Raw genomic sequence first — 12,681 nt, 5'->3', positions numbered from 1 at the left:
CAGTTATGGGCACTAGCAACAAGATGAATTAAGTACTTAACCCGAGGTACCACTGTACTCCCATCAAAATACAGTGGTACCTCGGGTTACAGATGCTTCAGGTTACAGACACTTCAGGCTACAGACTTGGCTAACCCAGAAATAGTATCTCTGGTTAAGAACTTTGCTTCAGGATGAGAACAGAAATTGCATGACGGAAGCAGGAGTCCCCATTAGCTAAAGTGGTACCTCGGGTTAAGAACAATTTCACGTTAAGAACGGACTTCCGGAACGAATTAATTTCTTAACCCGAGGTACCACTGTACCTGAGGAACCCAAGGTTGGAGGACTCTGCCCTATCTCACTTTAGGTGGCTGTGAGAGTAAAATGGAGGATAGGGAAGATCCCTATATGGTGCCTTGGAGCAACTCGCGGGTGTGTGGCCTGGAGGAAACGGGATAAAACGTGTAGTGCATATACAGGAGAAGGAGTTCATGCGACGGAGTCCTGCCGCGCAGTGACAGAAACAGGCTGAGCATTTACAAAACCGTCGCCTGGCCCCGCCCCTTTTCCGGAAGCGTTCTTGGTTGCTACTGGATACCAAAACCGAAAGTGCCGAGCTGTTTGAAGACGCCTTGCCTTTAGGGCATAGAGATAGGAAAATGTAGTGTCGGTAACTTCCGGGTAGCTTCCGTTGAGAAATCTTGGCGGAAGTTCTCTTTCTAACTCATATAATCTCCTATGTAAAAATTAGCGAGAGATCAAGCCTGAATCCAGCGGTCAATGGAACACAGAAGCCTTGCGCTTCATTGACTTGCATGCAGACATGGTCCACTTTAAAATGTTTTCTGCTTCCAAAATTTTATTTTTAAGAATCCCCTTAAATATGGCATGCATAGGTGTGCGCATTCTTTCTGTTTCTGAGTGGAGAAGCTGCTGCCAAAAAAAAAAATTAAAAATCCAGGAAATATCAGCTCAAAGACATTCTGAGCACTGCAGCTATCTATTCAAAGCCACGTCCCAGTGATTTCAACAGGTTTGCTCCCAAATGCGTATGCAGAAGATCGCATCCTAAAAGATCAAAAATTGAGCCCTGTGTGTCGATTCACAAGATATCTCTACATTTTGTTCTCTACGGTCCAAAACGAAGCCGTTGACGAGCACTGGCCGAGCGGAAAACTCCCCGAGGCATTTTAACCCGGGAACAAGATAATCTCGCGAGAAAAATCCCCACCACTTCCTTGTTATCCTGCCGCCTCGATTTCCCATAACACCCCGCGCTCGCTCGGCCGCCTTCCTTTTTCCGCCATATTGCTGCACTGGTGAGTAGCGGGCGATGGCCGTTCCTGGGTGGCATCCGTCGTCTATCGAACCCATCCTGTCTCCTTGGGCCGCTGTCGACCCGGTTCCTGGAAGCTGGGGCTCCGCTCGACCTGCGCAGCTTATTTGGAGATGACCGCGCTTCTCCTGGGCCTCGCGGCGGCCGCCTAAACGGAGCCGGGGGGGGGGAGGGAAGAGCGGTTGGGAGAGGAATGGCTTGGTCTGGGGCTTTGAGTGGAGGAAGGGCTGGGCTGGCGGGCTGTGCCTGACCGGGGAGGCCTTGACCAGCAGGCAGGCAGGCAGAAGGTGCCTTGCTGGACGAAGAACGCCGGGCACGGCTGCGTGTTCACGCGTTCGGGCTGCAACTTACTTTACATGCGTGTAAGCCCCAGGGCACGTAGTGGAGCTTCCATGTGCCTCATGTGGTTGCATTTTAGGGCCTCGCGAGACATGGGCGCCTGCACCAGCTTGGGCGGGGGTGGCTTGCAGGCTGCTGCTATAGAGAAGGCCGACATGGGTGGCATTCAGCTCCGGGTCGCCCCTTAACATCCCGGGATCGCTGGATGCTTCACTGGGGCAGCAAAGTTCTCTGGGGCCCTCAGCTTCTCATGCATCCCAGTTCCTGGAGCGGCTAGTTTGCCTGACCAAGTGCTTACAATATAACTCTTTACTTTTGGGGATCGTTGGCTTCGGGAAAGTATTGCACTCACGAGCTAATGTTAAAACTTGTAAGCGGTGGGGGGGACACACAAAAGCCCATCTCTTGTGGCATTCTTACTACAAATACATCAGAGCTGCGTGCTGTGTTAATAATTCAAAGAGTTGCTGTGTGGGTCTGCAGCTGTAAAAACGATGGGAAGGCTTGCTTGATCACACCAAAGTTGTGAAGTCCAGTGTCCTGTTTCCCAGAGATGCTTCTGGGATGGTCACAAGCAGGTTTTGAAGGCAATGGGCCTTTGACTCCCCAGCAACTGGCATTCATTAGTGTCCCTGAACATTGTTGCTCCTTGTCCTTAACATGAATATATGACTTTGTTCAAGGTGTCAAAATATGATATTGTTTTAACTCAAATTAAGGAATCCTGGCAATGTCTTGTGTTTTTCTGGCTAAGGAATATAATTCTTCAGGGCTTTGCTTGGACTAGAACCCCAGAGACAGTATAAGACTTCTTTTCTGAAAATACAAAGTATAATATATGTGTCCCTTTGAGTACAAAGGGACTCTCCTCTTCACCCCCATCTAGTCATGGCAACTACATAATCTGTTAAAGGTCTTTCTAGGGGGGAAATGTGACTTAAAAAAGAATGACAACACAGACTTTGAAGATATCCCCAATCTAGTCTCTGTGTCTTGATGCAGGGTAGCTTAATGTAGTCCCAATGAGTGCCTGATAATTGCACACAAAAAACTATTACAGTCTCCCAAAACCATCTTGTTTCATGCATAAGCAGCTCTTAAATTTTGAAGTGTTTGTGTGTGCTGCACTGGGGGGCATGTGTGTATGAACAGCACTGGGCAAATACTCTCCTGATTGCAACTCCTAAGTAAGAATAGCCTTCAGAGCATCCAACTTGGGCAGTTCTTATGAATTGGAGGCAATTAATCCTTTTTGTGTTTAAACTTTTACTGTACCAGATGTAATTGTGTAAGCATTTGAGCTTAGTACCTTGTGAACTTGTTTGCAAGGCTGCGCTGAATCTAAGCTTTTTTATAATTTTGGGTTGTTAGAGCTCTTTGAAAAGAAGTCAACAGTTGCAGTTATTATTTTTTTCTGGAAATACACACAATGTGGTGCCCTTGCAGTTCAGTACTTACTAAAGACAGTTTATTCACTGTGACAGTCACCCCTTTCTGTAGGCAGTTATGGAGGCTATTATATCAACTTACTACCCTTATCCAAAACTTAAGAGCAAAATTGCTCTTAACATGGTTTGTCTTAGGAATGAAAGCTTGTAGCTTTAGCTGGCTAGTGAACTAAACGATTTATTTGCAATTGGAGTGGCCACACCGTAACAGCAGATAATACATGCCATTTGTTTAGAAAGTGTGTTTTGATTACTCTTTTAATTAGCTCCCTATGTTTTGTGCCGCTTCCAACATCCCAAAGCAATCCAGTGAGCCACCATTTGAAGAAAGAAAACTGATTCATGTTAGCAATTGGGCTTATCATTTAAATTTGTGTATTTTATCCATGCAGGCATCATGGTGCGCATGAACGTTCTGGCAGATGCTCTAAAAAGCATCAACAATGCTGAGAAGCGTGGAAAACGTCAAGTACTCATCAGACCATGCTCGAAAGTTATTGTCCGGTTCTTAACCGTGATGATGAAGCATGGTAAGTCCACAGAATATACGTAAAACAGTCCAGGAAAGATTCAGCTTTTTGGCCTTTTAAATTCCGATATCACCTTGGCTGGGAAAGCTGCCAGTGAATATATTATATTCAAAGTTAGATGTGGGTATAGGTTGAAACTGGGCTTAATTACTTAAAAGTTCTGTTTGAAGAGGACTGTGGTTGAAGCAGCGTACTTGGGGTTAGGGGCAGTGAAAATGGTCAGCTCACCATAAGCCAAGTAACTTGCTCCTTCAGATGGTACAGTGCAAGTAGTATTTTAAATTATTTATCACACCTGTGCTCCGCCCTTCCTCCAAAGGGTTCAGGGACCATCCATTTTTGTTCTCATCATCAGTTGATTGTTTAGCCAAGAAGGCACTGTCCTTAGATGTACATACTCTGTAAAACAAAACAAGCAGCAATACAGTGGTACCTCGTGTTACGTACCACCCCCCTTACTAATGCTGCGGGTTATGCACTCCCCTAACCCAGAAGTAGATGCCCCTTCTTGCGACCTTTGCTCCGGGATGTGAGCGGAAGTTGCGCTCCGGCGGCGCGGCAGCAGCGGGAGGTGCCATTAAAGAAAGTGCGCCTCATGTTATGAGCAGTTTCCTGTTATGAACGGACCCCCGGAACAGATTAAGTATGTAACGCGCGGTATCACTGTACTAAATGAAATAGCGAAGTATGCTGATATATATGATAGCGTGCACAATAGCCTGAAAAACCTATGGTAATCCTTGTATTAACATGCAGTATTCGATTTTATAAAATGGCTTCCAGTTTTGTTTTTGCAAATTGAATCACTTCGAATGCCACAGGCTGTGTGAAATACTAACTTGCCAAATGCAAGCCAAGTCTCCATGGCACAGCAAGGATTTGAACCCCTGCATTCCTAGTTCTAGTCAAATAGTATCTGCTGTGCCACACTGGCTCATATATCCCACCCTCATAGTCAAGCAGTTCAGTTAACGGGGAGGAATGGGTTGCTTTAGTTCTATTTCAGTGGTGCAAAGGTTTGAATATGCTGAGTGCTTTTCTTTGGTTCACAGGTTACATAGGTGAATTTGAGATCATTGACGATCACAGAGCTGGGAAGATTGTCGTTAATCTCACAGGCAGACTCAACAAGGTAGGACCTGGCTTCCATTTAAGCCCCACTGGACTTAATGCCAGAATTACATCTTGGAAGATACACTTGCTGGGTGCATCTAAATTCACCTCACTTCACAGGAAAATTCACCCTTTGTGGGTTGGAATAAATGGAAGGTGTGTTATGTATTTAGGCAAAATTTCCTTTAGTCCTAGGGCCAGTTCAGACAATACTGTATGTTTTGTTCATATAATTGTGTGCCTGACCAAATGGGAACTTTTATTATAAGCAAATGGCTTCAAGAGGTCCTTGATGGGAATGGCTTGAAAAGAAGCAGCTGTGAATCCTGGAGGTTTTAAGGATATCATTTCAAGGTCCTCTGGTCCTACAACAGCCACTGTCTGGTTCACTTGAGTTGACAACATTGTGCCTTAAAACTGGCAAATTGGAAGACATCTATACTGCTTGTCTTAAAAACCCTTGAAGAACAGCCTTTAGGGTTGCCACCTAAGCGCCTGTCATCAATGGATCCTCTTCTTTCTCCTTGACCTCTGAAATCAGTCTTGGGAAGCCTCTTCCGATCAACCTATGGTTCCTGGTTCACTTTCTGGCATCTCTGGGTGCAGTTGGCAAGGGCTCCTTGCCTGAAACTCTAGAGAGCTGGTGCTAGTCAGTGAAGGGACTTTGGAACTCCTTGAACCCAGACATCTGATAAGGCAGATTCTTATTTTACTATTTGTATAATTTTGTTTCTAACTTGATTTTTACGTTATTGAATTGAGATGTGCATTTATGCATTCACATGGGCTTTTATTTTCTCAGTTTTTAGTTTTTCCTGAGATTGGAGTTTATTTTCTTCTTCTTACCTAGTATTGTGACTGCTTGGTCAAATGTTAATAGGCCTAGAACTGAAAATAGCCGGTAAACTGATATATTCAGATCTGTTAGGGCATAGCATCTTACAGCTGCACCTTTAAAATGGGTTGTATTTATATTTTCTTCTCCATGCCTCTTTTAGATACCACATTTTAAATGTGTGTGTTATGTTCTGGATATTGCAAGTTTTAAGAGTATTGTTACAGGGCTGTATATATTGTTATACTCTTAAAAGAGTATTGTGATAGTTTTCCAAACATGTTCTTTCTTTCTTTGTGTTCAAAATATTTGACTTGATTGTTACAGTTACAGGCTGATATTACAAATTCAGGATGAAACTGTATAACTATTCATACCCAAGTTCTGAATCATTTCTTACTGAAAAGTTTAAGTTAGCTGTGCTGGCTCATAGGAGACATTACAAAACCATGGATAGAGCAGAATATCACAAAATTGTGTGTGTGCTTTTGAGGCCTCCAGAGCCTGTCTTCTTTCCTGTTGAAATAAATGATTTCAAATTTCTTATTAGAAGTAATAAGAAAAATGGCAGTAGCTGTTTGACTTCATTTAGAAAATTCACAAAACCTTCATTGGGACCAACTGAAAATCACAAAATAGGCAAAATAAAGCAGAAATGGTCGGCAACATTTTCCTCTTCCCACCTTCTCCTTTTTTGCTTTCTTTAACATCTTGTCAGAGGAAGAATTTGGTCCCACAGAACTCAAAAGCGCACCATTTTTGTGACTTGGTCCTTAAGCAAGCACAACACTACTTCAGTAATCAAGTGGAAAGCTATAGTGGTGCAGGAGAGCCGAAAATAATGATAATATTCACATCTGGCAACCAATGCGCCCCTCTGGTTTCAGATAGTACACAGGTAGACAAGTAGAAAAAGCCTGGGAAACAAATTTTCATAGTCCTCTAGTGGCTATGGTGGCTCATTTACCATAAGTAATGTATTTAGTGTTAACTCTGGAAGTGTATACAGTGGTACCTCGGGTTACGAACTTAATTCGTTCCGGAGGTCCATTCTTAACCTGAAGCTCACAGGGCCTGCTGCGCTGCTAGTGCGCAATTTCCGTTTTCATCCTGGGGCAGAGTTCTCAACCTGAGGTACTACTGCCATGTTAGCAGAGTTTGTAACCCGAAGCGTTTGTAATCCAAAGTGTTTGTAACCTGAGGTACCACTGTACTCTATTCTGACCAAACTAAGCCTCATAGGATGCGGCTGTCTGGCCCTTGCTGCTAGTACAGCAGCCAAACATCTCCTTTCCATCCTCCTCAAATTTGGCAATGGGGAGGAGGCAAAATCACTTCTTAGCTGCTGGGACAATCCTCGCCCATCTCTGCTGCTTCAAAAGTTGGGAAGAAGGCTAGTTGCTTGTCACACTCCACAGAAGGCAATTTGCATATAATACGCAACCCTAGTGTAGTTGAAGACTGGCATGCACCTCTGCCTATTGGCAGAAATGCTGGCATTTCTGTCAGCCCTGTCAAAGCAGCATAATGCCAAGGTTTCTGTTGTGCCCTGCGGCTTGTGACAAAGCCAGTGTTTGCATTTGACACGTGCTTGTTCAACTCCTGTACGTTGGTGTGAGGCAGCGCTTCAATTTATTTATTTTGTTATCTGTATTTATAGCCCACCCTTCGCCAAATGATCGCTGGGTGGGCTGCAAAATATAACAATTAAAAACAGTGTGTAATTAAAATTGTAAAATAAAACCCAGTTATCAGAATAACAAAAGTAGCACAGAACTGTAGCACACAGCAGAGTAGGAGGAGAGAAGATACACACTCATCCAAAGACCTAGGTAAAGAAATGCGTCTCAGCCTATTATCAAAATGCATTGTTCTGTGAACTGCCCTGAGACCTTCAGGTATAGGGCGATATATAAATTTAATTGATGATGAGGATCATGGTGATGATAATAATATTCAGTGATGGCAGAATATGGGCTTCAGAAGGGAGGTCATTTCACTAGCTGGGGGCCACCACAGAGAAGAGCCTCTCTTGCCACCATCGCCCCTCAGCCATCTAGTCCATTTCTATGCTGCCTTCCTTCATGTAACTCAGATGTGTTCTAGGCAGGGTTCCCAGTTTGTCTCCCATTTAGGCACTTCTTAACTCAAGCAAAATGGTTTCATCCTGTGCCTAACCGACAGTGCCATCTGGATCCTGTTCAGGATTGTATGAACTGGCTATAAATCACAGCCCCTGAACCCACAAACATTTCTTGTTGTTCCCAGGCACTTTTCCCTGGTTCCACTTCCTGTTGAATTGGGTAGCAAAGCTGTGTTCCATCTATCAAATTTATTGAAAATACTTTAATGCCACATCCTTCAGTTCAGTGACTTCTGGACTTTACAAGTAATACATTAGAAAGATGGTTAAGTCTTTTCCCCTTTGTTTGGCTTGATAGTGTGGTGTGATCAGCCCCAGATTTGATGTCCAACTGAAGGATTTGGAAAAGTGGCAGAACAACCTGCTACCTTCACGTCAGTTTGGGTAAGTAGCAGCTATGTAGAACTGGATTGCCGAAGCTTGTGATTAGGGCTGCTTCATTGCTGTGAGTTTAACCTTCTGTGTTGCTCCTTAGTGCTAGATTCATATTGCAAGATAAGGGCATACTGAATAGCGTTGAGTCTGTTCATCATTTTGGATCAAAAGCCAGAACTACTACTAGCACTTAACCTGCTAACTGGCACATTAGCTATTGCTTTCTGTAGAATCAGTGGGTTGTATGCAACTAATTGTGCAAGGTTCCCCTCACTCTTCTCCCCCATAGCAGCTCTGGAGTTTCCCCTAACCCTCTGGAGCAGATTTGTTGTTAGGAAAGAGGGAGGAGAAGTTCCCTGGTGCTTATGGAAGTTGTTTTGCATGCGCAATAATCTAGCTGGATTCAAACCAGTATGGCAATGATCTACATAAGAATCTAATTGTATACATGTCAAGCAGTTTTGCATTAAGTTTTTGTGGTAGTACATTTTTCTAATGTGCTGCCTGTTAAAGATGAGGTTAAATTCTTCTTTCTGCTTTTGCAAATGGGTAAGAAATCAAGCATAAAGCATAACAGGTATTTTCCTCACCCTTTTAATAGGTACATTGTGCTGACAACTTCAGCTGGCATCATGGACCACGAGGAAGCTAGGCGAAAACACACAGGAGGAAAAATCCTGGGATTCTTTTTCTAAACTTGTAAAAACAGGCAAACTAATAAATTGTTCAAATAGACTCTTTGCAGCTTGCATGTTAAAGTCAATCCTTGTTCCATCGCCCTAGTATATAATGCTATTCAGGTAATAGTATATTTTACATTGTTGTGTAAAGTGGGCAACAGCCTCGGGTGTGGGCACCTTTGCTGGCTCAGGTTATCTTCTCGATCTTGCTGCTTTATATGGGATAAACTGAACACATATGTCTATGCACCAAAAATTAACTGAAAAGTAGTCTGCAATGCAGAAGTAAGTGTGAGACTTGGTTTCTATAAATTTGGTTTCTATAAACTTGGGGCAGTTGCTTCCTCAACCTCGGCCCTCCAGATGTTTTGAGACTACAATTCCCATCATCCCTGACCACTGGTCCTGCTAGCTAGGGATCATGGGAGTTGCAGGCCAAAAACACCTGGAGGGCCAAGGTTGAGGAAGCCTGTCTTAATCCATCAACAGCAGTTAAAAGAGAGCAGAACATTACTAGTAAGGAGTGGAGCACAGAAGCACATCAGCAGTCAGTATTGTATGCTGAGCAATTGCTTATGTGCACACTGGCAAATGGTTTTCTGTATGGACCTGTAGTCATTGGCATTAATGCAGTGCTCAAAAGATTAGTGCTTTGACCAGATGTATAAAGGACAGGACAGACAGGCTAAAGCAATGAGAACCACCTACCTTGAGAGCAGTTCACACAGTGACCTGTTGTGCAGACTGTAGGTTTATGGGGTGCATATGTGAATCTTGGGGCTAATGCATATTTTGCTTCCACCCTCAGATAGTGGGAGAGACGCTTAAAATTCCCTGTTCATGCTTACAAAAGTTTCAAAACGGGTAAAAGAATTTAAATAAGGAACTTAATATATTTTAAATCAGAAATCAGCTGTTTAAAAGAGCAGGAGAGTTTCTCCAGTTTAGTGGCTGCCACAGTGAATGCTTTGCTCCATTTAGGGTGGATGCACTCTCGCTAATCAGTAACTTTGGAAGGGCTGTGTTGTGGTGGATAGTGAAATTAAGCAAATCACCCCTTTGTGTTGTATAGAGGCAAATTCATTAAGTCTTAAAAAGTAATCCTATAGGGGTTTTCTGAATAGCTGACAGCCATTCAGACAACTAGCCTTTTCTTCGCTTTGGACATTTGCAGCTTCCCGTTTTGCAGGGAGCCTTATTTTGTATATGCATGATCAGCAGTGAAGACACTGTGTGCTTGCAGAACGTTGGTAAACTGAAGTCATCCTCCACCCTTTTCCCCATTTGTGCCCATTTTTTAAAAGGGTTGGATTTTGTTGGCCAGCCAAGGACTCCCAGATCTCATTCATTTGATGCATCCATATCACAGGACTTCATGTTTATCCGCCTCTAATGAATATGGAAAGAATTGTGAGGTTGGCCAGTTTTACAGTAGAGTTGCCAGTCATGCCTATTATTGTTTCTTATCACACTCCCTCTGCCTCTCCTATGTTGGAACGCAGCCCGCTACCTTCAAAGTACCTTCTTGCCCTTGAGTCTTCAAGCTTTTGGAAAACCTCTGGCTGGCTGCCCATCCTCCTGGTCCCATTCTCTCTCTGACTCCTAAAAAACCCCCAACTGATTATCCTCCAGAATTTCTTGCTTTGCATCTAGGAGCAAAAAAACCAGAGTTCCACCTTAAAGAGTGAACAAATGGATTATGGTGCAGTCATTTGGGAACTAGGGCCCAGTCCATCAGATGCACAAAGCCTTTTATGGTTTTAATTCTGCGTTTTGCACTTCCCTGAAGCATTTTATTGTAGTATGTGCGTCACTTAGAAGACAATTGATATCATTTTTGTAAGAGATGCTTATTAGTACTGTCGTCATTCCTGGGAGGGAAGAGAGGCTATCAAAATTGAAATGATGTTAACATAAGAAGAGACCTGCTGGAAGAGGCCAATGGCCCATTTAGTCCAGCATCCTGTTGCTGCAATGGCCAACCTGATTTGTGTAGGAAACTCACAAGATGGACCTGAGCAGAAGAATACTACTCCTGCAGTTTAGCGCAACTGTGGCTCCTTGAAGCTTTCGGTGTGTGACAGCAGCCACGGACCACAAAACAGGTTCAAATGGATGGCTAAATCACGTGAGGGTAGCCAATGGGTCTCAGTCCTTCCATGTGTTAGGGACTTCCCCTGCATGTGAAGGCAGACTCCGATGGATTGAGCAGATGAGACGAATGGTGGATCCAACGGTCAAAAAGGCAGTTTCTGCACATGCTGTAGAAGGAAGTGAGGGGCAGATAGGGCTTTGTCAACCTGGGAAGAAGAAGGAGAAGTAAACACTGATCCTAAAGCTCTGCTGCCTTAAAGCTGTACTGATTAGTGAGAAAGCCTTCAGCAGTAAACCCTGAGGAAAAATCTCCATGCTGCCTTGTGGGACATCTTTGGGAGAAGATGTTTGTTGCTTTGTCCCAACCTTCCGTGCATGACACACAAGGAAAATGGTTTGGAAGGGAGGAGGGAATAAGCAAAACTCAGCCATATAATATTTAAGTGCACAATTGAACAAAAATATATTCTCAGATTAATCTGGAAATGGGAGGAGGCAGCTTGAATGGGTGCACACATTCAAAAATGACAGACTAATTTTCCTGTCCTTACACTGAATCACTAATAAATTTCCTTTCTCAAATATATACTTCATGTGAGCTTTTAATTACATGGCTCTACTCCATTTTGATTAGACTTGTCCAGAGAGATAAATCATTCACCAAAGTGCCCTGAAAGAGTTCGCACATTCGCCCTGGATTCTGTACCTATTACAGGAATTCCCTGTCTATCCCCCCTCTCCTTTAAAATCGTTCTCTTAATTGAACTCATGGCTGTTAAATTACTGGTGACTGAAGACATATGGCCCATAATTTAAGTTTTCTTCATGCTTGCATCAGTAATAGGACTGGTGTGCCATACTTCCTCATGGAATTCTTGTGTTGAAAATGCATAAAATGGAAAACAAATGAGTTAATATGTGCCTTCTACTCAGAAGCAAGTCCCATAGAGCGCAACAGGCATCTCTATTATGCACCCTTATTTAGGGTTGTGCAGTTTTAAGGACTAAACATGGAACCTTCCCTGGAGTTCAAATGAGGTTTGGCATTTCCATTTTGTCTTTGGCACAGTTTAATCTCCGCCTCTGTTCCTCATTTAAGCAAGGCATGGGAACGAGCAAAGGAAAGGCAATATGCAAATATTGCTGGCATCAAAAATGTCTTGAAAATGCTATCTTGCAAATGAGCATGGTTTGGAAATTGACATCAAGTTAGGTGCAGCGAGCCTATGGCTATTTCTGAGTACTCTTGGATGGAGCAGAGGACTGGCAATAGCAAATACGCTTCTTTTTTGAAACACAGTACAAAGGGAAAAGGAGATGTGCTATCTCCTATTCCAAATGGCGGAAATGGTAGAGGAATGGATCTAAAACCCAAATGAATTTGCATTTTCCTCTCCTGCATTTCAGCAAGCGTGGATATTGAAATTCAGCTATTTTTATTTTTATTCAGTTGTACTGGAACGACCAAAATTCTGATCATCCCCAAAAATGACTGAACATCAAAGTTGTTTGCAGATGAGGGCTGATCCACGCGTCATTGTCTGCCAGTCCATGGAGACTCCACCACAGCCTAGATCGGGTGGGATGCTTCAGGGACCAAATATGGCGCCAGTCCCTGGCACATTGGTGTTTTGTTTTGTTTTTTTAATGCCAGTCCACCACATCAAGTAGCTTGAGAAACAATGACCTAAAAATATGACACATGGGTCAGGATTAAAAAAATGATTGAAAAATAACGTGCAGGTCAGGATCCTGAAAAATAACTGAAAATGTGGTATGTGAGCTAGGATTCTAGAAAAAAAATCA

The 12,681-nt window shown here is 43.3% G+C and overlaps 1 protein-coding gene across 1 annotated transcript; it reads left to right on the top strand.

Moving 5' to 3' along the window:
• Positions 1-1,167: 1,167 nt before the first annotated feature.
• RPS15A (ribosomal protein S15a) lies at positions 1,168-8,836 on the top strand. Its single transcript, XM_081840147.1, has 5 exons — positions 1,168-1,301; positions 3,498-3,635; positions 4,688-4,767; positions 8,025-8,110; positions 8,703-8,836. Exons 2-5 carry the CDS (start codon positions 3,503-3,505, stop codon positions 8,794-8,796), a joined length of 393 nt encoding a protein of 130 aa, XP_081696273.1. The 5' UTR covers positions 1,168-1,301; positions 3,498-3,502; the 3' UTR covers positions 8,797-8,836.
• Positions 8,837-12,681: the final 3,845 nt, after the last annotated feature.

This window comes from Podarcis erhardii (assembly GCF_964252035.2).
Source record: "Podarcis erhardii genome assembly, chromosome: 14".
Taxonomy (NCBI): Eukaryota; Metazoa; Chordata; class Lepidosauria; order Squamata; family Lacertidae; genus Podarcis; species Podarcis erhardii.
This window is presented reverse-complemented; position numbering and strand designations above follow the sequence as displayed.

Coding starts and splice junctions, on each gene's coding strand:
- RPS15A (XM_081840147.1), top strand. CDS start 3,503: ATGGTGCGCATGAACGTTCTGGCAGATGCTCTAAAAAGCATCAACAAT. Junction 3,636..4,687: donor AACCGTGATGATGAAGCATG/GTAAGTCCACAG, acceptor TTTGGTTCACAG/GTTACATAGGTGAATTTGAG. Junction 8,111..8,702: donor CTACCTTCACGTCAGTTTGG/GTAAGTAGCAGC, acceptor CCCTTTTAATAG/GTACATTGTGCTGACAACTT.